At 54.9% G+C, this 25,258-nt stretch overlaps 1 protein-coding gene across 6 annotated transcripts; it reads left to right on the top strand.

Annotated features, from left to right (window-relative positions):
* Nucleotides 1-9,214, top strand: TOB2 (transducer of ERBB2, 2). 6 transcript variants are annotated; one of them, XM_074826778.1, is made up of 3 exons: nt 1-512; nt 4,774-4,944; nt 5,041-9,214. In XM_074826778.1, exons 2-3 carry the CDS (start codon nt 4,860-4,862, stop codon nt 5,880-5,882), a joined length of 927 nt encoding a protein of 308 aa, XP_074682879.1. In that variant the 5' UTR covers nt 1-512; nt 4,774-4,859; the 3' UTR covers nt 5,883-9,214. The 6 variants fall into 6 exon arrangements, with proteins under 6 accessions (XP_074682879.1, XP_074682878.1, XP_074682875.1 ...); XM_074826777.1 differs by adding an exon at nt 4,236-4,326 and having other exon boundaries at nt 3-512; nt 4,774-9,214; XM_074826774.1 differs by adding an exon at nt 4,233-4,326 and having other exon boundaries at nt 3-512; nt 4,774-9,214.
* Nucleotides 9,215-25,258: the final 16,044 nt, after the last annotated feature.

Raw genomic sequence — 25,258 nt, 5'->3', positions numbered from 1 at the left:
GCAGCGCCCCCCGCTACGGCTGCTGCACCGGCTGCGAGGCGGGGGGGGAAAAAAGGGGAGAAAAGTGGAATTAAAGCACCCTCCGTCCCCGGGGCGCTGGGGACGGCGGGCTGAGCGGGCGGCGAGGGGAGGGGGAAGTAGTCCCGGCCCGCCCTCCGCGGCCGCATCACGCTGGGCGGGAGCGCGGATCCCTGCGCGGGGTTGCTAAGGGTGAAAGTTTGCCGTGAGTTGGCTCACTTGGGGCCAGGGCGCGGGCGGCTCCGGGCCGGCGGGGTGAGGAGAGGCGGCGGCGATACAGGCACCGGCACCCGCACCCCCACCTCTGGGTGTTCCGCACCACCTCCGGTCCGCGCCGCAGCCCCCGGGCCCGCCCCGCGGAGGAACCGCACCGCCGAGGATAAGGCGAGGGAGGGGACGGGGCAAAGACCCGCACGTACCGCCCGGGCTCCGCTGGCAGCGCCCACGGCCCCTGGCAGCCGCCACCAGCCGCCGGCCCTGGAGCCGAGGACGAAGTAAGTGAGGTCGGGGGTGCTTCCCTCCCACCGCCTTCTCGGGCCGGGTACCCCCCAGCCCGCATAGCCCTTTGTGGGCTCGGCCTGAAGGGGCTCATCGTCCCCGTCCCCGCCCGGGGGAGGTCATTTATCCGTCCGTGGAGCCACCGTGTGGCTGCCGGCCCCCGGGGGGGTCTTAATGGGGCTTCCAGGGAGGGGGGGGTGTGAAAGTCATTGGGTCGGTGACGCTTTGCAATGCCCCAGTTCACCATTTTGTTCAGGTCCCGCCAGCCCCCCCAGTCTGATGGGGGGACGGGGGAGGGGTGCGGCACAGCCCCAGCAGCCCCGGAAAGGGCAGGCTGGGCCCGGGGGCGGTGGCGGGCACCCTGGGCTGCTGGGGCGAGGGCGGAGGGGGGGGGGGGGGGGGGGGAGTGGTCGCCGGGGTGTCTCCCTTCCCGCATGACGGATCCAGCCCCCGCCGGCTTCGGGTGGGGGGAGAAGCCCGGCGATAACAAAGGCGCTGCTGGGGCTGGGCTGGGCTGCACCCCCCCCCCCGATCCTGCAGGCCTCGGGGGCCGCCGCCGTGCCCCGCGGGGTGCGTGGGGCCAGGAGCTCGCCCTTGAGGCGGTGGGGGAAACATCTTTCCCCCCTCTGTCAAAGGGCTCTTTTGGAGACCTTGTTTGCGACCCGGCGTGTCCCACCGTGGGGACGGGGACGCGGGGCTCGTGGGGCTTCCTGAGCCCCGTCCCGCAGCCGTGGGGCAGGGGGGGGTGGGAGGCTGCTGTGGGGTGGGGACGCGCCTCCCCGTCCCTGCCGAGAGGGAGGGGAAGGGAAGAAGGGGGCGGCTGCCCGGCGGTCCCGAGCGCCGGGCCGCGGGGCGTGTTCCCCGCCGTGGGCAGCGCCAGGGCGCATGTGCCGTGGAAAATTTTGTGCCCTGCCCCGCCGAGCAAAGCGCCGGGCCGGGCCGGCCGCGGGGCGCGACGGGAGGCGTAGTCCGGGGGCGAAGTAGGTCGCGGGGCGGGGAGGGGGGGCGAGGACTACGACTCCCAGCGTGCCCCGCGGGGGAGGGCGGGGGGGGGGCCGCGGAGTGAGGCTGTCCGGCCGGGTCACCAGAAATGGCCGCTCTCCCGGGCAGGGGGCGGCCGGTCGCCTGCCTCGGGTGCGTCTCCGCAGGGCCGCGCGCCTCGAGTTGGGGGAGCCCTTCCGCCAGCCGTGGTGTGGGGGGAGGCCGGAGAGGGGGCCCGTGTGCCGGCCGGGTGTGGCCCGCTCTGGGGCCGCGGGTCGTCGTCGTGGCAGCCGTCTTTTAAAGCCCCTGGGAGCGCCGCTGGTGAGGGTGAGGCGGCAGCCCGGCGGTTCCTGGGGGCCAGGCCCCTCTCGGGAGCTTGGAGCGGATACTCGCAAGGTCACCCGCCGTGTTTGCGTAGCGAGGAGCAGAGGGCATCCTTCTCGTGTTTGCTCTCTGATGCAAGTGACTGTTTGGCCTCTCTCCTTCAGCACGTCAGCGTGCTGGTAAACAAGGGGTCTGAGGGGGCTCCCGCGCTCCCTCCGCAGAGCAGAGGAACAGCCCTTTGTTCCCAGCCGGCACCTCAACGTTCTGCCTGTGGTACAGTAAGAAATGCTGGCAATGTGGGCAAGCCTCTCTTTAGGAAAGACTGGTCAGAATACCTTTACAATTGATATTTAGTTGTTTTTCATCTTGGAGTTTTGGTGCTTAAGCTGTTCGGGTTTTTTTAAATTTTATTTTATTACCAACTTATATTTTGGTGCAGCAGAAAGAGATTGAGGGAGTCCTACTGGAGCACACCATATCGTGTCAACAACAAGAGGGGAGTCAGTGATATCTCTGACCTTCTGTGCCTTCTGCAAGTATCACCTATATCCAGATACCTTGGCATCTCTTGGTATTATTACATTAACTAACTCATCTTTTTTATAGTCAAGGCACAGAGTATTTCCCTTTTAGGAAGGGGGAGTACTTCTTAGAGAAAAGAGGCAATGATTCAATGATTTATAATTGTATCTCCTCGCTGTCTTCTGCAGAAGGTTGATGAGGATGTGGGCTCCTCAAAGTATCTTAAGGCATTTGTGTTGCAGATAGGGTGGTAACAAATTTTCACCTGTGCTCCTTTCCCAATCTGTAATTTCTGATTTCTTAATAGATTTTGGACCTGGATTAGAGTTTATCACATGAGATTAAAAGCTTTACAAACTGGCTGTTCTCTTCTTGCTTAATTTGCTGGGATCCCAAGCTGTCCTCTCCCTCGGATGCCTCGAAGCCAAAGGAGTGAGAGGGCTCCATGTAATTCCTGCTTTGAGGTAGTATAGGACATATAAGATCTAGTTAACATTTAGGTGTGCCCTTTCAGAGATTTGCTTCATGCCATTTTCTCTGGAAGAGGCTCCATCTCTGTGCCGAGACTCTTGCCTTCTGAAAATGGCTTCTCCTTCCTGTTCTCTGAAAAACTCTGCCTGTTTATTTCTTTGCTGTTCATCTGTTTTTATTTGAACTTGATCAGGTCTTGGTGACCTACCGAAAGTTGTTACACTACAGTAATTGCTTAGAGCAGGTTTTAAAGGCAGGACTTCTTTCCCTCTTTTCCATCCCCTCATTTCTGTGTTGTTTCTTGTTGCTGAGTCAAACCCGAAGGGGATTCCTTCCAGAACTGACCACCTTGTTGACAGACTTGAGGTGTGGGATTTGCTTCTGGTTACCATTATTCTGAGGCCAAGCCTCTCTGAACTCAGACTAGTACAGAAAAAGCATAGAATCTGCATCCCCTTTTTTTATAATAAAGCCTCAAAATATTTGAGGGTTTCTTTAAAATTTATTTAATCCTTCTTGCCCACTAAACTAGACCAAGCAAACAAGTCTGGTCAGTTTTTTCTTCCTCCTGACCTAGACCAGCATGGATACCTGGTTGTGCTGCTGGGATTCCCGGTTTTTCACGGGAATGCTGACACTGTATGTTTGTACTCCATCCACACCCCCATATAATTGGCACAAGTCATAAACAATGGCTTGAGTGCTGCGTGAGAGCATCCCCAAAGCCCATTTTAGGAAGATGCTTGAACACGGTGTGTCTGTTTGAGCAAGGTGAGGGCAGCTGAAGACAGAGCGGCCTCTGACTAAGCTGCCAATTAAAAACTGGATATTCTGCTTCCCCCTGGAGAGGTGTGGAGGCTACTGGAAGTGTGCTTCCTCTTAAAATATCCGTGGGATTCATTTTCTTTGGATGGGTGACAGAGCATGGTGCTGACCTACCTGGGGGGTTTTTTTGTACCCAGATGAACATTGTTTGCAAATCTGTGTATAATGGGGGAGTTGAGTGTTGTGGGTTTGCATTGTGCTTTTGTGGGTTCTCTCCATTTCAGAAGCTTCTTCACGAGGGAGGGAGGGAAGGAGGATTACTTCAGTCTTTGGCAAGCATTTTCAGTTTTTATTAAGAAGGTACCTGGTCCTGGCAGAGCTCATCTTCCCTCTGCGCAGGGATAAGCGATGTGAACTGTATTGGACAGGCTGTTGGCACGCGTGTGTTTTGTGACCTTGTGCACTTTTCCTGTCCCCCTCTACCCCACAACTGAATTAAACTGGGATTTTAGGCTTGTAGCTAGGCAGAGCCTTAACTGGATATGCTTAATAAGATATGTGCCTGCCAGTCAAGGAGATAATAAACACGGGCTGGCAGCTGGTGCCTCAGCACCCTCCCTCGCTCCTTCTCATCCCTTCTGCGCTTCTGCCAGCAGGACGTGGCACCCGGCATGACCACCCAGCCTCCCGGAGGAGAGGCTGGCCCTGCCGTCCTGAGCACGAGCAGGTCTCTGCACAAGCTGCTGAGTGAGTCACGAGGCTGTTCAGGTGCTGCGCTTATGTTCTGGGGAGGCTGGTGCAGGTGAACTGTGCTGGAAGCAGCTGAGTGCCAGGGCAGAGAGAGGCGTGTTAGATGTGCTGATACAGCTCTGCCAGAGCAGACAGTTGGCCTGCCAGGTTTCAGCAGTGGTACTTGGCAATGGGGTGAGTATAATGTACATACCTGTGTGAAGGTAGTAGCTACACCCTTATTTCTTCTGTGGAGGAGCAGGGAGACTCCTCCCTACCAGCATCTCTCTGGTTTGAGGGCCAGTAGATTTGGGGTGACTCTCCTAGAGGGCATCAGTGCTTGTTAGTCTTTGTGCAAACTGCTCATTCTGCTTTTGTTAATGAAAAAGCATGGCTGTTCACCTCAACAGGTGGAGAGTTGTTGTGTTCTCTCGTCTTCATCCATCCTTTTCTTTTTTTCCCTAGGTCTGTTTGGAGCCAAATCTTGTCTATGTGTGTGTCATTTTGTCTCTTTTAATACACTGCCCTGACTTGCTTGCCGTGAAGGGAGTATGCATCTGGAGATCAAAGTTGCTCTTAACTTCATCATCTCATACCTGTACAACAAGCTTCCTCGGAGGCGGGCAGACCTGTTTGGTGAGGAGCTAGAGCGCCTGCTGAAGAAGAAATATGAGGGTCACTGGTACCCAGAGAAGCCTCTGAAGGGATCTGGCTATCGCTGTGTTCATATAGGGGAGACGGTGGATCCAGTGGTGGAGCTGGCGGCCAAGCGGAGCGGGCTGGCCGTGGAGGATGTGCGTGCCAATGTGCCGGAAGAGCTGAGTGTCTGGATCGATCCTTTTGAGGTTTCCTACCAGATCGGCGAGAAGGGCTCTGTTAAGGTCCTCTACCTGGATGACAGCGAGGGCTGCAGTGCCGTGGAGCTGGACAAAGAAATCAAGAGCAGTTTCAACCCCGATGCCCAGGTATTTGTCCCCATTGGCAGCCAGGACAACTCGCTGTCCAACTCTCCGTCCCCCTCCTTTGGCCAGTCACCTAGCCCCACCTTCATCCCTCGCTCTGCCCAGCCCATCACTTTTACCACTGCCACCTTTGCTGCCACCAAGTTTGGCTCTACCAAGATGAAGAAGGGCGGAGGAGCCGGAGGAGGGGGTGGTGGAGCAGGGGCTGGGCAGCAGCCGAGGATGGTCAGGTCTCCGACCACCAACCTGCTGAAGCAGAAGGGCCTCTCCCTGTCCATGCACTCTCTGAACTTCATCGGGAGTGCTGGGAGCCAAGCCCCGCAGTCGCAGCTCTCCCCCAACGCCAAGGAGTTCGTTTACAGCGGCGGGTCGCCGGGAGCCAGCAGTCTCTTCTTCGATGGGGTTGCCAGTGAGAGCCAGGCCAGCAGCATCCCACCGACATCGCAGTTCAATGCCGGCACGGGTGGTACCTTTGATATGGCTCAGGTCTTTGGTGGCAGCACCAACAGCCTCTTTTTGGAGAAGTCTCCCTTCGTGGAAGGACTCAGCTACAACCTGAATGCCATGCAGTATCCCAGCCAGTCGTTCCAGCCTGTTGTCCTGGCCAACTGAACACAAGGAAGGAGAGTATTTTGGGGTGGGGAGGGAGGGGGGGAAACAAGAACAAAACAAACAAGAGGGAGAGAATAGAAATATACAGAAAATATTCAAATCTTATAAATATAGCTTCTTGGGAAAAGAGAGAGCCCAGTGTTGTTGCGCTGTGCTGGCAACGCTCCTGAAGCACTGACTTGTTTTTTAACTCAGTCCCTGTGCTTTTTTCCTACTCACTTTTTTACTCCTTAACTGAGTCTTGAGATTTTTTTCAGTTTGTGTTTCCCCCAGCCCAGGGCTGGTGCAACCATAGGTCACGATGCTCCTGATTCCCTGCACCCGCCCCAGCGCTGGACACAGGGTCCTTCCACCTGGGTGTAGGGATGTTGTCTTCGTACCGCTGGAGGAGGAACAGGGAGAGGATGAGTCAGTGTCGGTGGAGATACACACGCTCTTCTTGTGTGCTAGCCAGAAATGGGTGGGTGAGCTTGCTTTTTCTGTTACGGCTCTGCGTGTAGACGGAGAGCATCTACTGTGCCCACGGGCGTAGACTGTTGTGCTGTTGTTGCTCCAGCCCGGGCTGGCATCAGCTGTTCTGTCTGTGTGCTGAAAAGCACCAACTCTTCTCCTTGACCGCCTCCCAGCATGTAGCAGGGAGGGCAGAGCATTACTGTGAAATGGCTTCTTCCTGCTCCCTTCCTCATCTGCAGTTCCAGCCGTGGCTCCAGGAGGACAGCACTTTGAACTGACTATGGTCATTGTCCCCCACTCTGCGTGTGGGTGAGAGGGCCTTTGTGTGCCTGCTCGGGCCGGCCAGTCGGTCGGGTGACAGCCCTGTGGCGTAGAGACACCATCCACCTGTCCCTGTGGCCGGGGGGTGGCGCTGAGCCAGGCGGCACCACTTGGATCCTGCCCCCACTTCCCAGACGTTCTCCCCAGCAGCAGGGGCCAGCATCCACCTGAGGAGGTTTCTGAGGTGTGAGTTCTTGTTCCCTGCTGTGAATTCATCTTTTTGTCTCTGAGAGGGAATTCCTTCCTTTTTAGTTAGCGAGGCAGCACTACTTTTGAGGAAGAGAAAGGGCTATGTTGTTGAAGCTGCTCTCTTGAGTGGTAGCATAAGGATTTGTGCTTTTGGCCAGGTACACACCTGACTGGAGGAGCGGGAGGAGGTGGCTCGTCTGGTGCGGAAGGGAAGCACCTAGCATAAACTCACCATTCCAGCCAGATCATGTCAGCCCGGATAGCGGCAGGCTTAGAACAGAGCGGGGACAGGCACTCCGAAGGCAAGCGGATGTCCCGGCGTGTGAATGTGTGGTGCCTCCCCGCCACGGGGCTGGGATCTGGGAACACTCCTGCAGCTTTCCCTGGGATGATGCGCTGCAGTTGGGCTTTTCAGCTAAGTTGCTTCTGTGTCGGGGACTCCAAAACCCACCTGTATGGCAAGGTTGAAGGAGGACTGCTTCTTGCCCAGGCAGGGTGGAGGCTCTCTGGGGGGGAAGGAGGTTTCCTTGGAGGCTGTTGTGGGAGTATGGAAGCGTGCAAAGAGGAGAGAGATGGAGATGATGAGACTCCAGTCTTTGAAGTTCTCAGTTTAAAAGAAAAATAAGCTTTTTGCTGCCTTCCAAACTTGAGGTTTGGTTTTACTTTAATGATGTCTCTGGAGCACCCTCTGAAACCCACTTCTCCTGTATCTGTTGAACCAATGTGCTCTTTCAAGACATCCCTGTTTCAGGGGAGATGGGCTTGAACTCGTGCTTTTCCCCGCTCCCTCCCTTCCAGCCGAGATGAAGGCACTCCAGCCCTCTTGTAGTTGAGTTGCCGATGAGCCTTTGCAGAGGCAGCGGGCTGTCCCAGGGAGACTGCCACTGCCTGGAGCTCTTTCAGGAGAGCTTCCAGCACTCCCTTCCCCTCGCTGGGTGGCTGGTGGGGAGGCACGGCCCCGACCTCCTGCCCAGCGACCTCGCGACCTCGCGCCCAGCACGGGTTCCTGAGCAGGCTGCTCGCCCTCAGGCTATGACCAATGCAGCAGGTGGGCAAGGAGAGCAGTGCCCAGCTAGCCCCCTGAGACTGGTGCCTGCAGCCTCAACCCTGCAGGTTTCCAGACTAGGACAAGCTGCTGAGGAATGGCTGAGCTGTTGGGTTTTCCTTTGGTTTTTTTTTTTTTTTTTTTTTTGAACCCTCCACTTATAGACGTTACCACTGCCACCCCATCCTTCTCCCCAGGAGTGTGCTGCTGAGTGCCAGCCCACTTGCCACGCTGGACTGAGGGGTGTTGAGCCCCTGATGGCAGGACCCGGTCCACTTGTCCCTGCACTGTCCCTGCATCTGGCAAAGCCACCTGTGAGCCACTGCCGCGGGACAGCGTGCTCCCCTCCGGCACAGGGAGGGAGGGGAGAGGTGGGGATGCCCCCGGCCACCCGCTTATGTGTGTGAAGCTTTGATGCCGCTTTGCCCTGCCACACGTGTTATACCTGCTTTAAAAATAGTGGTATGAGTGGAAGGAGGGAAAGAGGAGGGACCAACCTCTGTATCTTAAAAGGAAAAAAGCGTGCTTCAGAAACGTTCCTCCAGCGTCAGGCAGCAATGGAAACTAACGGCCTTTTCGGGTCTTTTCTAGTCTTGGATGTAGGCGTTCAGCTTCAATTTTATTTTTTAAAAACCTGCACTAATTTACCTGGTTTCTTAGGAAGAGAAGAGAGAAATTTTTTTTTAACTTTTATTTTTTATGGGTTTGTGTTCTTTTTGTTGATGTCTGTTTGTATTGAATAATTTGCTACATTTGTAAAATGTAAGAGGTATATATAATATATGTATATTTCTAACGTAAAAAACTGTAATTTTTTTCTTTTCAAGATTTTTTCTTAAAAAGAGGAGAGAAAAAAATATTTTTTCAGGAAAAAAACTTTAAAAAAAAAAAGTGGTGAAGATTCCTTTCTCCCCACTCAGCCTCCCTCCTTTCCCTCCCACCCCTCTCCGAGGAGTGAATTGACAGTTGCCTTGTGGGAGAGAATGAGTGAAAGAGGACAGAAGTCTGTGTGTCTCCCAGCGGAGGGTTTCCATGTGTGCTCTGCTTGGGTTTCTGAGAAGGGGGCTACTGAGAGGGGGAACCCCGGGGGTTGCTGTCTTTTTTTTTCTTTTTTTCTTTTTTTTTCTTTAGCGAAGGAGGAATACAATCAGAGTTTTGTATTCAGAATGTTGTGCAATATTTTGGAACGGGACATTGGTGTGTCTAGAGGTTTAGTTAAAAACAAAACAAAAAAAAAAAACAAAAACAAAAAGGTTGATCAAATCTGTACAGTTTCTATTGTTCCAGATTTTTTTAAGTTTGTATTAAAAGCATGATATAATAACTGGTTGTTGTGTGGTGTGTGCTCGGTGGGGAGAGAACACCTTGGCCATGCCTGTTCCCAGATGAGGAGGGACACGGCTGCCTTCCCTGCCCACCTTCTGCTGAACTGGCCCTTGGCACCTTCCTCTCGCAGGCCAGATCGCTGATTTGTGGCGTGTTCAGCAGCAGCTTCATTGCGTTAGGAATAGCCCGGCACTGCCCAGGCTTGTGCAACACGGCGAGGGCAGCTGTCTCCCTGACCTCTTGCGCTGCCGAGAATAGCAGCAGCCTAGGAAAAAGTGGCGGTGTGCCTAGCCTGCCGGGTCCTGCCGTGATTCAGCTCCCTGGCGAGGGGGGCAGAGCCTCTCTCCCTGGGGGAGTGGGATGCATTTTGCCTTTGGCGCGTGGTGCCTCGGGGGCCTTCAGTCAGTCAACAGAGTTCCTAAAATACCCGGCTTCTGTGGCCACTTGCCAGGGCTGTCACCTGTGAGGCTGGGCTGGGATCTGTCTGGTGTCATTGCGTGGGGTAGATGGAGCCTTCCCTGGCAGTGGTTTTTGCAGAGGGGGTGCTGTTTGTGGGTCAGTTTCTCTCCCCTCTGTGCAAACTCATTTAGGTTTATCCTGGGCTGTCTGGGGTACTTGCTGAGCAAAGGAAGCCTCAAGGTGCCTGTGCAGGCTGTGCCCTGTCTCCTGGGAATGTTCATCTGGGGTGACTTCTAGCAGGGTGGGCTTGAGGCTGGGTATGAGAACAAGCAGTGGGGATGGAGGTCTGATTTTGTGTTGGTTTTTTTTTTCTAACCTTTCATTGCTCAGCTTTAATCAGAGTTTCTGTCAGAGGAAGCCACTCCTTTTGAACAAGATGGGCTGAGGTGGTCCCGCTGTGTTGAGAAAGGTGCTGAAATGCCAGTCCCACACCACGGGTGCCGCATGGCTGCATGACCCAGCTTCCCCAGCCCCACCGTGCTCCTGCCGCCTCCTGATCGAGGGGCGGCTTGTGGCTCCCCAGCTGCCTCCTTAAAAAGCTGTTGGAGTTGCTCTGAATGTACTTGAGGAAACCAAGGGTGGAGCTGGTACTGGTTACTGGCTCCCACTAGCATCCTTGCCCACACCCCGTCAGCCCCTCTAGCCTGAATTTCTTCCTGGAAGACCTTGGTCTGCCTTGCCCTTGGCTTTGCAAGCCCTGGGAGCTGGGCTGTTGCTCGTGCCTGCTTCGTGCCACGTGACTGTCACACTCTGCTAAGCAACAAAACTATTTTTTCCCCTTTGTGTCTCAAACCCCTTGTAATCATTTATCAAGAGCATGCACAAACTCTTACCCTTAGACACGTTTCTGGAAATGGAAAATCGAGGGCAAGTATGTGCCTTCCTGATCCTTGCCCTGCATTTGCTGGGCGGTAACGCGGGGAGGCACAGAGCCTTTCCCTATTTGGGCACAGGTAGGCCGAGCAGTGGGGCCTAGAGTTAGTTTACAACCGATAGCTGTGCAGCCTGGGCAGGGATTAGGGAAAAGGCTTAGTATAGCCTCGCTCCTCCTGAGGTATTTGTCCCTGTGCTGTCTCAGGGAGCCTGAAGAGTGTGGGGAGGTGAAACACCCACCTGAAAGCAGCGTGCAGGGACACAGGGGTCTGCCCTCTGTTGACATGCAGAGAGGGAAAGAGGTGCCGGAGCCCCACACTCGGCTGGTGCAGGATGGTGCCCAGGGTGGTGCCCAGGCGTGGGACTGTTTGCCGGGTGTTTGGGCAGTGACCGAGTCAGTCCCCAGATAGGGTGCTCCAGCAAGGCACAGCAACAAGATGGGACCTGTCTCTTGAAACCTCCAAAGCGAGGGGCGTGGGGGTGTTGTTTAGACACTCGTCACAGGGGACTCCGTTATTAAGAAGGAAACTTGCAACTTGAGTCACCGAGCAGGCGGGCTCCCACCTGAAAGGAGGAGACAGTTTGAGTAGAAAATGCCATGCTTCAGCCTTGGGCTTTTCAGTCTGTGACAGCAGCAGTTTCTGACACGAATCGGGCTGTTCTGGGAGAGGGAGGGGGCTGGCAGCCCAAGGAAAGCCTTATGCAAGCATGAAAAGCTGCCTGTAAGGCAGTCGTGCCCTGGACCGTGTTTTAAATACAGGCCCAGCGAAACAGCCCGAGTTTGCTCCATCAGGAGAGCATCTCCTGCTGCCCCAGAGTCTCCCAGAGACTTGGGATTGTTGAGACTGAATAACACATGGCGCAGGCACCACTGACAGTGAGTGCCTCCCCGTGCCCCGGCACTTGCTGACGTGCCAGGACCAGAAGGTGGAAAAACACCACTGGTGGGGGGCCAGGACCCGCCGAGCCCTTGGCATCCCTGAGGAGTGCTCCTGCCAATGTCACCTGCTCCCCGCTCACATGGCTGCGGCCCTGGGGGCTGCCTGTGGCCCTGGCGGGTGCAAGGCTGATGCCACGGTCGCAGAGGGACGGCCAGGTCTTCCCACCCCATGTGCGTCCTCCGCTGGAGCGCAGGCACCAGCCGGGAGGCAGGCTGTGGCCAAGGTTATCCACCTCCCAAACCTTGTGCTTTTTCCTTCGGTTTCTATGGCCGGGCTCCAATTCAAACACGGCTGGGAACACGCTCGCCCCGGCCCTTGCAGAGCTGTTCTTCCACTGTCCCCCCTGCTGCCACCTGCGTCGTCACCTCCAGAAACCCTGTCTGCTTTTTATAAAGCTGCCAAGAACGAAGCTTTCACCCCTCGACCTCAAGACACCCCGGCGAAGGCTAAGCCCTGGCCGGCACACACAGTTGTACCTGTCAGTGAAGGGCCAATTTGTGTGATGGCCAGTTTGTGTGTGGCCATTGCCAGCGGCAAAAGTGACTCCAGCAGGGTAAGTGCATGTGCTGGGGAGGGACACGTGATTTTTTTTTTCCCCCAGGAAGCCCTCAGAGGCACAGCAGTGGGACAGGAAAATGAGATCTCTGCGAAGAAGGTTCAGGGTCAAATTTTGCCGCTTTGCCTTGAGGAGGGGCAGGGAATGGTGCAGGTGGAAGCGTGGGGGAACTCGCTCCCTCTTCACAACACCAAGGAGGTCAGTGTGGTCCCTGTGTTATTCCGCACTTGCTGAGACTGAGCTGAGGGGTTTTTTTGCTTATTTTTGTTGGCCTCGCACAACCTGCCACGCTGCTGACGCAGCCTGACTGCTGAAGGAAGCAGATCCCTGGGACGGAGTGTGTCCCTCCCACTCAGCAGGGTGTTTCCACCAAGGGCAAAGTTTTCCTTCGAGTGAATCAGCCAGAAACCGCTTGCAGAAGGTGCAGCTGGGGCTTTCATCAGAAAAAAAAAAAAAAAGCCAAACCCAAAATGACCCACACAAGGTGATATGTAGGGAGGTCAATGGGCGATGTTGCTGCAGCAGGAAACGCTTCTTTCATGGGCCTCAGTTGCAGAGCTCGGCAAATTCACGCAAGGGCCAAGTCCAGCTTCCCTCAGCAAGAGGCACTTTTGCATTTCTTGATCTTCCTGCAGTCAGGTTCATTGTCAACACATGCTGCTCTGGGCTCCTGCAGAGGCCTGAACGACGTTGCAGCAGGCCCTGGGTGCCTTTCCAAAATCTGAGGTCACCCTCCATCCCTGCCTGTGCCCAGCATCGCTGTGCAGCGCCTGGCTGCAGCCGGCAGGACACACCGGTGTCACCCGTGGAGCCCGCTGCCTGCCACAGCAGTGTCACTCGCACAATGCACAGGGCAAGTGAGGGGCCGTGGGCACGCAGGAAAACCAGGGGAGGCCCGAAGAGACCTCATCTGCCAGGGTAGCACTGGGGTTTGCATCCTTGGGACAGACTGGCAGCACAGCGGAGAACAAGGAGAAAGGAGCAGCAGAGGTGTCTGGAAGACCACAAACACGAGCCAGGGATGGATTGAGGATTAGAGAGGGAAGGAGGACAGCACCCTGGGGACATCCAGGGTGTTCACACATGAGTGCAAATGTCACGGGGAGACTGGAACTCCCCTCTTCCCTTCACCACCTGGTGAAATGGTGCGTGTTCCTGGTGACCCAACATGGGTGGCAGCTGCACAGGTCTCCTTCCCGGCTGGCACAGCCCAGCATAACCTCTCAAACCCCACCTGGCTCCCTGCTTGTCACACTCTCATGCATGATTATCCTCCAACTCTCCCTCTGGACTGGTCCTGACATGGTGGTTCCCCTCTGGGGTCACCGCCAGCTCTTGAAGGGCGCTCATGTGTCACAGCACTGTCATTGCCTCCAGCACAGACATGGAGATGCTGGGGCTTGGGGAGGGGCCGTGGCTTTGCCATGCTCATGAGGAGCATGAGTGCCAGGGCTGGCACCCATCGGTCTCTCCTGCCGCCCCACGCTGATCCTGCCAGTGCTGGGAGCTGCTCCGAATGGGAAAGGCAACGACACAGAGGGATGGGCTGGAGACACGCCAGGGAAGGACAGCTTATCCCTTGCAGCCACACCATTGCCAGCTATCCACCAAGGAAGGGAAAGGGCTTGACAAACCCAGACAAAAATAGGGTCTAACAAAATAAACCCAGAAAGGGTGCAGGTGGGCTGTGATGCTCCAAGGCAGAGCTGCTGAGGAGAGTTGTCTCGCTGCGTAAGCAGTTGCTGTTGGACAGGGCATTGAACGCTATAACCTACAGCCTAAGTACTAACACATCAGCATGGGGAACCACAAATTGCTGATTTTTTGGAAACATAAGCAAAGGAACTTTCTTATATTCCAGATTATAAATCACAGCACAGATCAAGTATATAAAACCACACAAGAGAGACCTCACTTGTTCCTTCAAACTAGAAACTTGGCCATTGAGACTGATTAATACAAAGCCAGCTAAGAAAGATTATTTTATTCTGATAAGACTTTATTTTTAATCTTGGTGTGATTCTCTTCTCCAAAGGCACAGTGCTCTTTGAAAAATATTATTTTTCCTCCATGGAGATACTTGTTTGGGGAATTTTTTGACCAACCAGTGCACATAAGTAGAAACCTTCCCAAAGTTAATGGTTACAGAAGTGATAGCGGGGACTACAATAGCTCCATAGCAAGCAGAGAATAATACAGCATCTAACCAGCATGTACTCCATCAAAGTCATATTAGATCAGTATTTATTGCAGGAGAAAGCCACTGACCACATCTCTTTGTCATACAGATATTCAGCACACAGACAACATCATAGCTGAGGAGATTTTCCTACTTTATATTTTTAAGAGAAAACTCCAGGCTTCCCAATGTGCACCTTAAAATGCTACAAGAGGGCCTGAGCCCATCCAACCTTGGTCCCAGTGTTTTGTATCGTGGGGTGCCTGAGACCGAAGCGTTGTCTCCACTGAGCTCACGGAGTAACTGCTAAGGGCTGCTGTGGGGACTTGTGGGTCTTCCAGCAGCATCTGATTGATCCCTGCCCCTATCACTGAGCTTCTCTGGAAAGCAGGATGAACTCGTTGAACGAGGTCATCTGAGGCCCACAACAGTAATCTGCAAAGCATGACTAGGAAGTGGAGGTCTGTGTTGGTAACTGTGCTGACCCTTCCCTTGCCTGGCCAGTAGAGCTTCATAGTCCAGAACCGGTTGGGGCTGGACATCTTCCTTTAACATCCCTGGTGTTCTGAAAAGTTGCGCAAGTGTATTCCCCAGAGCTGCTCTGCCCACATAGGGCTGCAAGAGCCGGCGGGAGCTGCCCATTACCACGGGGAAGCCACAAAAGCAAGACCACAGAACCCCACTGGAAAAGCCCGTGTCGCCTCAGTGGTGCAGCAAAGCTTCCCACAAATGGCTGAAGGTGCCTGTTGGCTTCGACAGCCTGGGAGGTAAAAGGCCGGGGGGCGGGGGCGGTCACTGTGTTTGCCTGGTTGAAAAACCCCACTGATTTTATCCAGTGAGACTTGTTGACCTCGACAGAATTGGATACAGGGAGCTGGCTATGATCTCACAAAAAAACGCCAAACACCTCCCCAGGTATTTTTCTGTGGTACGACTCAAGGAAGGTACAATTAGCAAGGGCACCCCCATTTACTTCACTGTCTAATTTTGTTCCCCTCTCCCTGGAAGGTCTGCAGACAGAAAAGGGTCTTCATTGCAGGCTGTGCCACTGCCCTGCCAGCCAAATGCACAGAGAGCTCTTCCTCTCCTTCCGTGTCTGGCGAGGTTGTTGGCCATCCTCTTCTTCACCTGAAGATGTTGGTGGGGGAATTAGTAACTGCTGCTGCTGCAGGGAGTCACGTTTCCTCCTGGAGGTGCTTGTCACTTGGCAGGATCTTACTCATCTTGTGGTGGCAGTGGCTGGCTTTCCAGGCTCTGCCACTGGCAAAGCAGGCTGCAGGGCCATGGCTCTCCACCTCGCAACCACCCAAAAGCCTCTGGCCCAGGGGCACAGCCAGCTTCACTCCTGCCTGGAGCCTACCCTGCCAAAGAATTTGCTTGTGCTGTGTGAATGCTGACCTCTTCACACCTTGCCAAGCAAAGCAGGCTGGACCTCGGGGAGTGAAATGCTCAGGCTGGCCCACAGCTGAGTTTATCTGCTCTCCCTTGTGGATGCTTTTCACCAAGCAGACTACTAAGGAAGGTGGACAGATGCAACTGCATCTCTACAACGTTTTCTGTTACATGCACCTGCTGCCAGAGGCAATAGGAAGACCTCAAGAGTGTGGAAGGGTTTCCCAGCTCTCTGGCTATGATAGCAGCTAATGCCACCATGGGTGCTGGTATTCCCCAGGTAGGAGCTCATGCACCTGAGGAGCTTGGGAAGCAACCTTCTCTAGAGCCCCAGCCTTCTCCCCTCCCTCACCTCTCTACCTTCCTTGCTCCAGTGAATTATTTTCCCTAAATGCTGTGGCCTGATCCTGGGAGCAAACAGCAGCAAGGTACAAGGGAGACTTCTGCCACCACTGAGCAGCCGTATGTCTCCCCCTAGTACCTTTGCCTCCTGGTGGGCCCATCCCCCTGTGCCATTCACCTGTGATCGACTGATTCCCTTTTTTTCCCCTCCACAGCTCCTCCTGATTTTCTTCACTTTCCACACATGCCCTGCCTGGCTGGCAATGGCTGCCCTCCACGCAGTGAAACAGCATTTGCAAAAATATCTGCATGGCACGTAGCGGCAGGAGCTCATCGCTGCACTGTAGCGCAGGGGACTTCAAGCACAGCGAGAGCGCTGGCTGCACACTGGCACGTTTTGGAGCAGTTGGCTTGACTGGCAGAGGCATCCTAGCTCTGTTAGCGCTGCTGCAATAGCCCAATTAGTAGTTCAGGTGTTGCCACAGTCTTTGGCTACGGCCCAAGAGCTAATGACAGAGCAGGTGGCAGATGCGAGGATTGCAGAAGCGTGGCTGGAGATGAGGGGAGCTCATTCTGAACAGCTCATCGAGACCAGTCTCTGCTGACCAGCTGGGATGATGGGTTTTGCAAGGTGGGTTCTTGCTTTGTGGAAGTCTCCAAAACACCCTTCAGCCTTTGAAGGATGCTACAGCTGCATTTGGCTCTGCTATGCCTCCCAGGATGTCCAAAATTATCTTGAGATTACTGGAGTGACCCTACCCATGGCCACTGGTTTACAGCAGGAGGAAAACTCATTAAACCCCAGAGGTGTTTAATCAGAAGCAAAGTGGCAATGGGGCATTGACACATCATGGATGTTGATGCAGTAGGATGATAGAGGGGCAGAAATGTCATTGTCTGATGAAAGACAGGTTTGTCTGTCTTACCAAATTCCTGCGCTGCGTGTCTACCACAAATGGCCTGAGGCACTTGGGAACTACTGGCCCCAAAGCAAAGCTATGGAGGGAGGCTGGGAGGGCAGAGAGGAAAGGCTGAAGACTGGCAATGGAAACTGTAGAAGTATATGGGCAGCGCTGTTAAGAATGTGCAACCTGACACGCAGCAAGAACTTGAGGAGATTTTTCCAAGCAGGTTGAAGAACTGGTTAAGAAGAGGCTTAGAGCTATGACCAAAGAAGCTGTTGATGCAGTTTGACTCCCGCTGTGCTTACAGAAGCAGGAGTTTCTATATTCTTTGTAGGCAAACAGGATTATGTCAAACTACCTAATGCCATCATTCAGTTCGCTTACTAATGGAAACATTGAGTACAGGCTAATTGCTCAAGTCAAAAGGGAGGCAGGTTTTTGTGATCACCACGCTGTGTTATCTACAAGTACAAACTGCTCCTGCAGTGCTCCATATAAAGCAGGAGTACAGATGCAGCTCTGCTTGCTTACACACACAGAGGAGTCAGGATACACAGACCCTTTGAATCTTTTCCGTCACAAGCTCTTGTTATTGCCGTCCTTCCCCAGGGCCTGCTTCTGCTTGTTGCGCTCAGTATCAGAGCTGACTTCAGTGGCAACATTACAGCCCTTGGGTGTCAGCCCCTAAGTGGGCTACGAAGAAAAGGGGTCAAAAGGTCTGTTCTTGAGTCTGTGTCCACTGTGTCGATGCTTTTTTCCCCTAATGGCTCCAAAAACACCTTCAAGACCACCCATTGTTGCTGAAATACAGCCCCATCTTGAAAAGAGCTGTGTGACAGTGGGTGTCAGGGCAGACATTTTGTACTAATAACAATAATTTTGTACTAATACCGTGTTGCAGTAGGGAAGACAGAAATGACTAATTAAAATGTTGGGGAGATAGTCAAGTCATGAGAGCATTACTCAAGTGCAATTTAGCTGGGAAGCTGCAATTCACAGCTCTGCTATTACAAAAATACCACTGGACTTAATTCACCAGACATCGTTGTCAATGTATCAGGTTATCATCCCACCTGAAAGCAGCTCCAGGCTACCTACCACCAGCCCGGCCATCAGTTCAGAGACATCCACAGGGCACAGCCCTGGCTCCTAAGTGGTCGGTGCCATTTCCAGCAGCTGCAATTTTTTCTGGCCTAATACCAGGCAGGCCCAAGCTTGCAAAGAGGCTTGTAGCTCAGTGTGGCCTTGCTCAAGACCAGGGTAACACTATCATCAATGGGAAGCAGAATCCCAAAGCCCTACCTTTGCTCACATGAATACTTCTTTGTGCCCTATATCATTTTGCAACTGTTGCTCTAGGCCAGGCTCAGAGTGACCTCTACGTAGCCCCTGAGTGTGTCCCATCACTGCAGTGAAGGTCCCAAGGTGTGCAGGAGCCTGCAGCACATGGACTTCAGGCAGCGGAGAGGACAGGCAATAAACATCAGCCTCTGCGGGCCTGATGTAGATTAACAGGAGAGCTGGTGCATGAAGCACGTGTTTTAACAGCTACGATCCCTCCCCTACTGTGTTAGTCCCTGCTTTTACAGCTGTAGCAACAAGTAGCGGAGGTCTAGTGTAGTGGAGCTGCATAGGAAGAGGGCTTAGCTGAGAGGGGTTTGAGCTGCAGATGAGCTTAGAGCCCACAGTCTTGGGTAGAAATGGCGTTTGGGGCTGTAACACGGTTTGTAGGAGTTGGAGGCTCTTTTATTGACAGCTTCAGCACTGCTTTGGCTGGTGGCCACCACTGACTGGTGAATGCAGGGGGGGAGAGATGAGTCAGTGGAGGGAGAGGGAAAAGGACAAGGAAGAGGACAGAGCAAAAGAAATGCAAAGATCAAAGTCTAGCCAAGAGAAAAATTAAGCATAGAAAGCAAAGGAGATGGAAGGAGGGGAAATCAAGGAGTAACACAAAGGGGGAGATGGAAGAGAGACAGCAGCCCTCCCAACAGGCCAGAAAAGGGAGGCAGGAAGCTGCTGGGCATGGAGAGGACAACAGCTCCCATACCTGGCACATTTCTCTCCTGCTGTTGCTGTCTTGGAAAAGATGAGCCTGGCTTTTTCTGGAAATGTTTAATGAGCAATTAGCACAAATACCTTCCTTGATACCTTTTGTGACGCTTTGAAGCTCAGTGACGCATGTAACAGGAGAGAAAAGTGATCTCATTTGGGCTCAAGAAGGCATTGCACCCCTCTGAAAGAGCCTCCCTGAGAGGTTAATGCGGGTCCAGGCCTGTGCAAGAGGCAGCAGAAGCAGCCAGGCTGTGGGGAAGGGCTGTTTTGGTCCCCATGTGGTCAGTCCAAAGGAAGGGAGAATTGTGGACACATCCTGGCAGCTTGGTGCCTGCAACCAGTGAGAGCAGCCCTGCGCTTTTGCTGCCCCAGACAGGGAGATAACAGGCGCTTTCCCTGACCTGAGCCAGAGAAAATCACTCCTGTGAGGAAAGACAGCTGAGATCTTCCGTCCCACTGGCCTGCAAGTGGTCCCCCTGCAAAACTCTGCTCTGTTAGCTCCTCACACTGACTGCCAATGCAGACGTCACTCTCACCAGTGATGCCTCCTTTTCCGTATGCTAGAAATGCCTGGTTCTCACCTCAGCTTGGCCAGCAGCAACTTCTCAAACCTCCTGCCAGGGCACAAGGGGAAGGGCTGACGGGTGTTACTACTGCTCCTTAGTGGGGCAGGATGGCATAGCTGTGGTGAGGCTCAGCCTAAGCACGGTGTGTGACCGGGACCTCAGTTGGTGCCAGCAGGACACAGAGGGAGGAATGAGCTTCCCCGAGCCTGGACTCGTTCATAGGCCAGTGGCCTTGCAGCAGGTCTGGCTGAGTAATGCAGAGCCAGGAAGGACATACACTGGGACTTACTCATTGCTCTGGGATGTCAGTCCTAATGGAAAACAGCAGGGAGTAGTTAGAATATGCCATAAATATTTACTAGCTATGACATCCATTTCCCTAACTGTTGTTAAAAGTCCATAGCTGCCTGAAGTTTCAGGGTTGGACTGCGGCTCATGCTCCAGCACCAGGAGAACCCAAGCACCATCCCAGCGCCATCCTGGCGTCTCCAGGTCATGCCTCCTGTGCAGCGGGTGGCTGCACAGCTGCCAAACCAGCCCCAGGCCTGCCAAGCCCCTGGGCAACAACATGGTCACCACCTGTGAAGCAGGATTGGTTTATGGTTATAGAAATAGTTCGGCATTGTTTGAGACTGGGATGAGATGCATTGTTCTCACCAAGGTGGGGGCTGCTAAGAAATGCCAAGGTTTCCCTTTGCTCTGGGAGAAGCTGACCAGGTCTCATCCTTTCTTTCAGCAGCAGGCTCTCCGTGTCCGGCTCTGGGGCCAACTGCGCTTTCCTTCTCAGCCTGCGCAGCACAGGCACGTGGCTAGCGCTCAGAAGACACACTTTAAATAACTGCACCACAGTGACTCATGCCTTACCCAAGGCAGTCTGGCTGCTGGCATATAAAGCATGAAAGCCGGTGATCTTTGGAAGAAGAGAGGATCCTACAGTGAGCAGACATATGGCTCAGTTCCTGGCCAGAAGGTGGGAGGGGTGGAAATGTTTCTAGATGAGATAGGCTGGGAGGCTGAGGCGCAGATGCAGAGTGGTGGCCTCCCCACCACTGCCCAGCTCTGTCCTCCTGACCTGCTGCCACATGTGCAGCCCCTTGTCTCTGCAGTTTCCCTGAGTCAGCAGTTTTTGGCGCTGGGGCAGCTCAAGGAGGTAGGGAAGAGGCATGTGGGAGCAGCGTCTGAGCCCACTGAGGCTGACATGGGGACGTGGAGCGCTCCTTTGCCCTTTGGAGCATTTGGCCTGTAGCACCAAGGAGGCAGGCAAGCATAGGCAGTCCTGATGGCTCCAATGGACCTTCACCTTTCCCTCAGGCACCTGAATTGTCCTGCATTTCCCCAGCCCCCATGGGTCCCAGCGCTGCCCTTCTCACCCTGATCCTTCTCAAACTCTCCCCATCCACTCAGCCCCCTCCTCACACCAGCTCCCCTCAGCACTGTCCCTTCCTGCACCACCTGTCCCTCTCCTCCCTCCCTAGACCTGCCCTCCCACTCCTCCCACTCTCCCCTTTCCAGTTTCTAATCCCCCTGGGGAGCTGCTCTGCATCCCCTGTCCTCTTCCACTTCCCGGTGCCATCTCTGCATCCCTCCTCCTCCACCGCCTGTAGCCACAGACCACTCTGGCAAAGTCACCCCTCGGAACCTACTGTGGCATTTCCCACAGCCCTCCCCACAGCCCCCGACCCCCTCCCACAGCCATTTGCCCCAGAAGCACCACAGTGGCTCTATAGCTCCTGCCAGCAGCCCGTACCAAGAGGCCAGCCTTCACCTTCAGGCTGCACCCTGTTCTCCCTCACCTCCTCGCCAGCCCGTGGCTGCGGCTGGGTTGCCCCTGCCAGCCACGCGAGCTGCTTTCCCCAGCCTGGAGGCTGTTTCCAGGGCTCAGGCTCCCGGGAGCTGCTCATCGGCTTTGGCAGAGCAGCGTAAATGTCATGTCCCTGCCTGTTCCCGGCCTGAAGCGATGCCTGTGTGTCTCCCATTATGTAAGGCGTAGTGTGTATGGGAGCTGGGAGGCCTCGGGCTCACTTATGCACCGTGAATGACAGCTGCAAAAATGAGATAGGGACTATTTTTAAATCTCCCCACTCCCTCCTTCTCCAGCTCTTCCCCACAGCCCCAGCCAGGCTGTGTGGATATCCAGACCTTGCCCCATGGGGGAAATTGGTACCAAACTGCTCCCGAACAAGGCTTTGTGCTACCACAGAGGAACACACAGCACCTCAGCACAGGGCTGGTGGTATCTGGAGGACACGTCCTCTTCCAGTCCTCCTTTCCTATCAACAGTCCTCTGCCATCCTCTCCTTCACCTCTCACGGCCCTGCTTGCCAGCAGGACCCGCAGTGCCCTTTCTTCCCCACGGACTCTCCGTGTAACTTTAGAAAGGTCATTCCCTCCTCCTTGAGCCACAGGGTTATCGCAATTCCTCGGAGCAGAGCGGAAGGGATCTCAAGGGGGGAAAAAACCCTACCTTCTCCTGCGGAAACGTGACACCCCAGCACCACCCTGTCCCTCAGATCAAGGGCAAGGGACAGATGGTCCGGAGCAGTAACGTCTCATCTCCCACTGAAAGCCGCCAGCAGGGGGACAGGCAGAGGAGAGGCAAGGTGGGTGAGGAACTGGCTAAGAGAGAGAGAGAGAGTGTTGGTCACAGGGAAAGGAGAGTTGTCAAAACCAGTAGTGTTTTGCACCAGAATACTGTAAGACAGGCACCCCTCAAGTGATGGAAGAAGACAGGCGGTGAGTGAGCACTGCCCGTGTGCTACCACTTTGGTTCTGAATAAAGACACTCAGTTCAAGGATATGCCCATCAAAGAATTGTCTGGAGATACCAACAAGTATGAGGTACCACTTCACCTGGCATTGTAGATGCTGCTCTAGACATCTCTCCTCAGGAAGGATGGAGCTGACCTGCAGCAAGTACAGAGCAGGCTTGTGAGTGGTCATGGTGAGTGTGCGGCTTGTTTAATCTAAAACAGGAGAGGCTAAGCAGGCACAGGATCCGTGCATCATAAATACACGCTAGGGCAAAAGTCTAATCTGTTCTCCTAGAAGCTCATCTGGAACACAAATATATTTAGACTTAAAATTAGAAAGAAGTTCCTAGCCAGCCATGGTATAAACTTCTGCGACAGCCTGTCAGGCTGGAAGGTGGGCAGAAGAAGCCTAATTTGGTAAGAGATCCAGCCGGCTGGTAGTCACTGCATGGCAGGAGAGGAGGGAGCCCAGAATGAGCCATACACACATCTGAAATAAAGCTTGCAATCGTGTCCCCAAGGTCGTCCCCAGAGGGATTGGTACAGAGCTGAAACCTCAGCGTGTTGCATCCTCTTTAGGTTACATGTTATTAATCTGCATCAGGGTCCTCCCGAATCTTTGAAGAGGCAAGGAAGGGTTCACCTCTTTTCCTTCTGGGTTTTGAGGAAATTTTTAAATTTCTTTCATCTCTGTAACCTCTCTGGCCAGGGCTACCCACAGGGCTGGGGTGAGGCAGGGAGGAGGAATGGGGCCACTCCTGCTGCTCTTAGTCATGCTTTGGGTGTGTTGGTTTGCCTTGCTCACAGGCTCAAGACAAAGCCAGCTCTAGGGACAGTAGGGCATTCCCCTCGGGCTTGGTGTGCTGGTGCAACCTGGGGAGCTTGAGCTGTTGTTCCCTGCAGGAAGCACTGCCCTCTGGGACTCACTGGCTGCGTTTTCCCTCTTGCAGGAGCTCAGGGACGCTAGAGACAACTTTCCTCTCTCCCACTTGCTCCCTCTGCTGTGTTCCTATCTTTAGGCTTCCGTGGAGCTTCACCGTGGGAAGTGAGAAGGTGCCTTCAGGCTGTGGTGCTCAGGATGTTCCCTAGACGGTCCCTATGCGTCCTGACTTGGTCACTGCGCTGTGGTACGTACAGCTTGGAAGGTCAGGAGTCAAAAGTCCCAGGCCTGCGCTTCTGTGTGGTGTGGAGCCTGTGTTACCACGTTACCATGCCAAGATCCTCAGCCTTGTGACCAGCGTGCCAGCTGTTTCTGCCTGCTCCGAGTCCTCCTCAGCGCCAGGGCCGGCTGAGCAGCACACCAGGCAGAGCTGTCCTGAGGTGGGAGCCTCGAGCAGGACTGTGGTGGGGTCAGTTCAGGAGGCTGTGGAGCGCTGTCAGAGCACAGCAGGTCCCTCAGCAGGAGGGTTAAGGCCTCTTGTCTCTTAGAGGTTACTCCCAGGCCGTGACTGTGTCCCCCCCAAGCCCCTCAGCTGATCCTCCCTGTCCTCCATCCGTGCAGAGCTCGCCTGGTTTGCTGCGGGCCGCAGGGACTGGGAGGGAGCCGTGCCCAGCGCCGGGCCGGAGGAGGGCAGCCGGCTCCGTGGCCGCGGGACGAGGGCCCGTTCCCGCCGGGCCGCGGGCTGAGGGGCGGGCGGCAGCGGCCGGAGCGGTGCGCGCTGCCGCAGCGCCACCTGGCGGCGCCCGCTGGGAGGGCGCGGCCCAACCGCCGGCCCGGGCGGGGAGCGGGCGGGGCTCGGTGGCGGCGCTCCGGGCAGCAGCAGCGCTGCTGGGGCTGCACAGACGGTGGCCCAGCTCGCCCGGCGGCACGGGGCTGCCTGCGCCAGCCTTCCTGCCGCCTCCCTGCCCGAGCCGAGCTGGGCCACGCACCCCGCTGGTTGTGAGCCACCGCCCGTCTCCTCACGGCGGGGTGTAGGTATCGAGGCGAGGATTAACTGGGGAGGGAAACGCCAAGGGTTTGAAACGCCGCCCTTTCCCCACGAGCAGCCCTGGCCGTAGCACACACGTACCCTGACGCCTCAAGGTGCCGGTGACGCTGGGCGAGGGGGAGCGACACGCCCCTCCGTGAGCTGCAGCGAGCAAACACACAACCGTGCACAGCAGAGATGGCTCCCAGCTGATACAGTCGCTGCTTTGCACAGTTCCCAGGGTTGTGTTGATTCCCCAGGACCCAAAGGCAGCATAAACCCAAAACACTTTTTCCTTCAAAAACGTAGGGACTGCAAAGGGCTGAACCCTCCGGCAGCGCTGTTCAAACGAGCGCCCCAGCCAGCCATCTGCCCCCCAGACACTGGAGAGGTCCGGCCTGTTCCACCACCTCAGCTTGAGGGCACAGGCTGGTGCCTCAGCCACCCTGTTGGGCACTGCACAGATCCCTCCTCTCCCAGGCAGCAGCACCCAGGGGCTCTCCCCAGGTCTAGACTCTGCTGGAGACTGGCTTCCTGCCCAACTATGAGGCTGCCTCCCCCCCCACTTGGTGGCAGAGCACAGCAGCACGATATTCATCCCTTCTCAGGGTTGAGAAGTGAGAGCAGGGCTCAGTAGTGCAGAGTAGTGAGATCTCCTTGTGGTGAAGCTACTTCTAGGTCATGTGTCCTCAGCTCTGCAAACATCCCTGATCTCAGATTCTGATGAGGCTTGTGCTGCACGAGGCAGTGAACATACGTGACAGCTCCTAGTTGCCAAGATGGGGTGTGCAGCAAGTCCCCAAACCTCATGTGCCTCAGTAGGCCTGCGGTCTTGTAGCTTGGTGAAGACAGCCTTACTTTCAGGATGAGAAGGATTTGGAAATGGAACGTTTTCCTGGGTTTCAGCAGCATCCCAAGCAGGAGCAGGACACTGGAGCACCCATTGGTTGCTGGATTGAGGAAGCACATGAATCTAGAAGATGGTGAGGAGGCTACTTCTCCTCAAATGATGTATTTTAGATTTATAGATAGCATATAAAGCCTTAGGAGCAAACAAGCAGCCAGCAGAATAAAATGAATGCATTGGCTGACTGATGACAAAGACCGAAGCTGGCTGAAG

The sequence above is a fragment of the Strix aluco genome, chromosome 5 (assembly GCF_031877795.1).
Source record: "Strix aluco isolate bStrAlu1 chromosome 5, bStrAlu1.hap1, whole genome shotgun sequence".
NCBI lineage: Eukaryota > Metazoa > Chordata > Aves > Strigiformes > Strigidae > Strix > Strix aluco.
The sequence above is the reverse complement of the archived record's forward strand: the minus strand, read 5'-3'. Positions and strand labels throughout refer to the sequence as shown.

What these genes read in the sequence shown, in the direction of transcription:
- TOB2 (XM_074826777.1), top strand. Translation starts at nt 4,860, where the DNA reads ATGCATCTGGAGATCAAAGTTGCTCTTAACTTCATCATCTCATACCTG.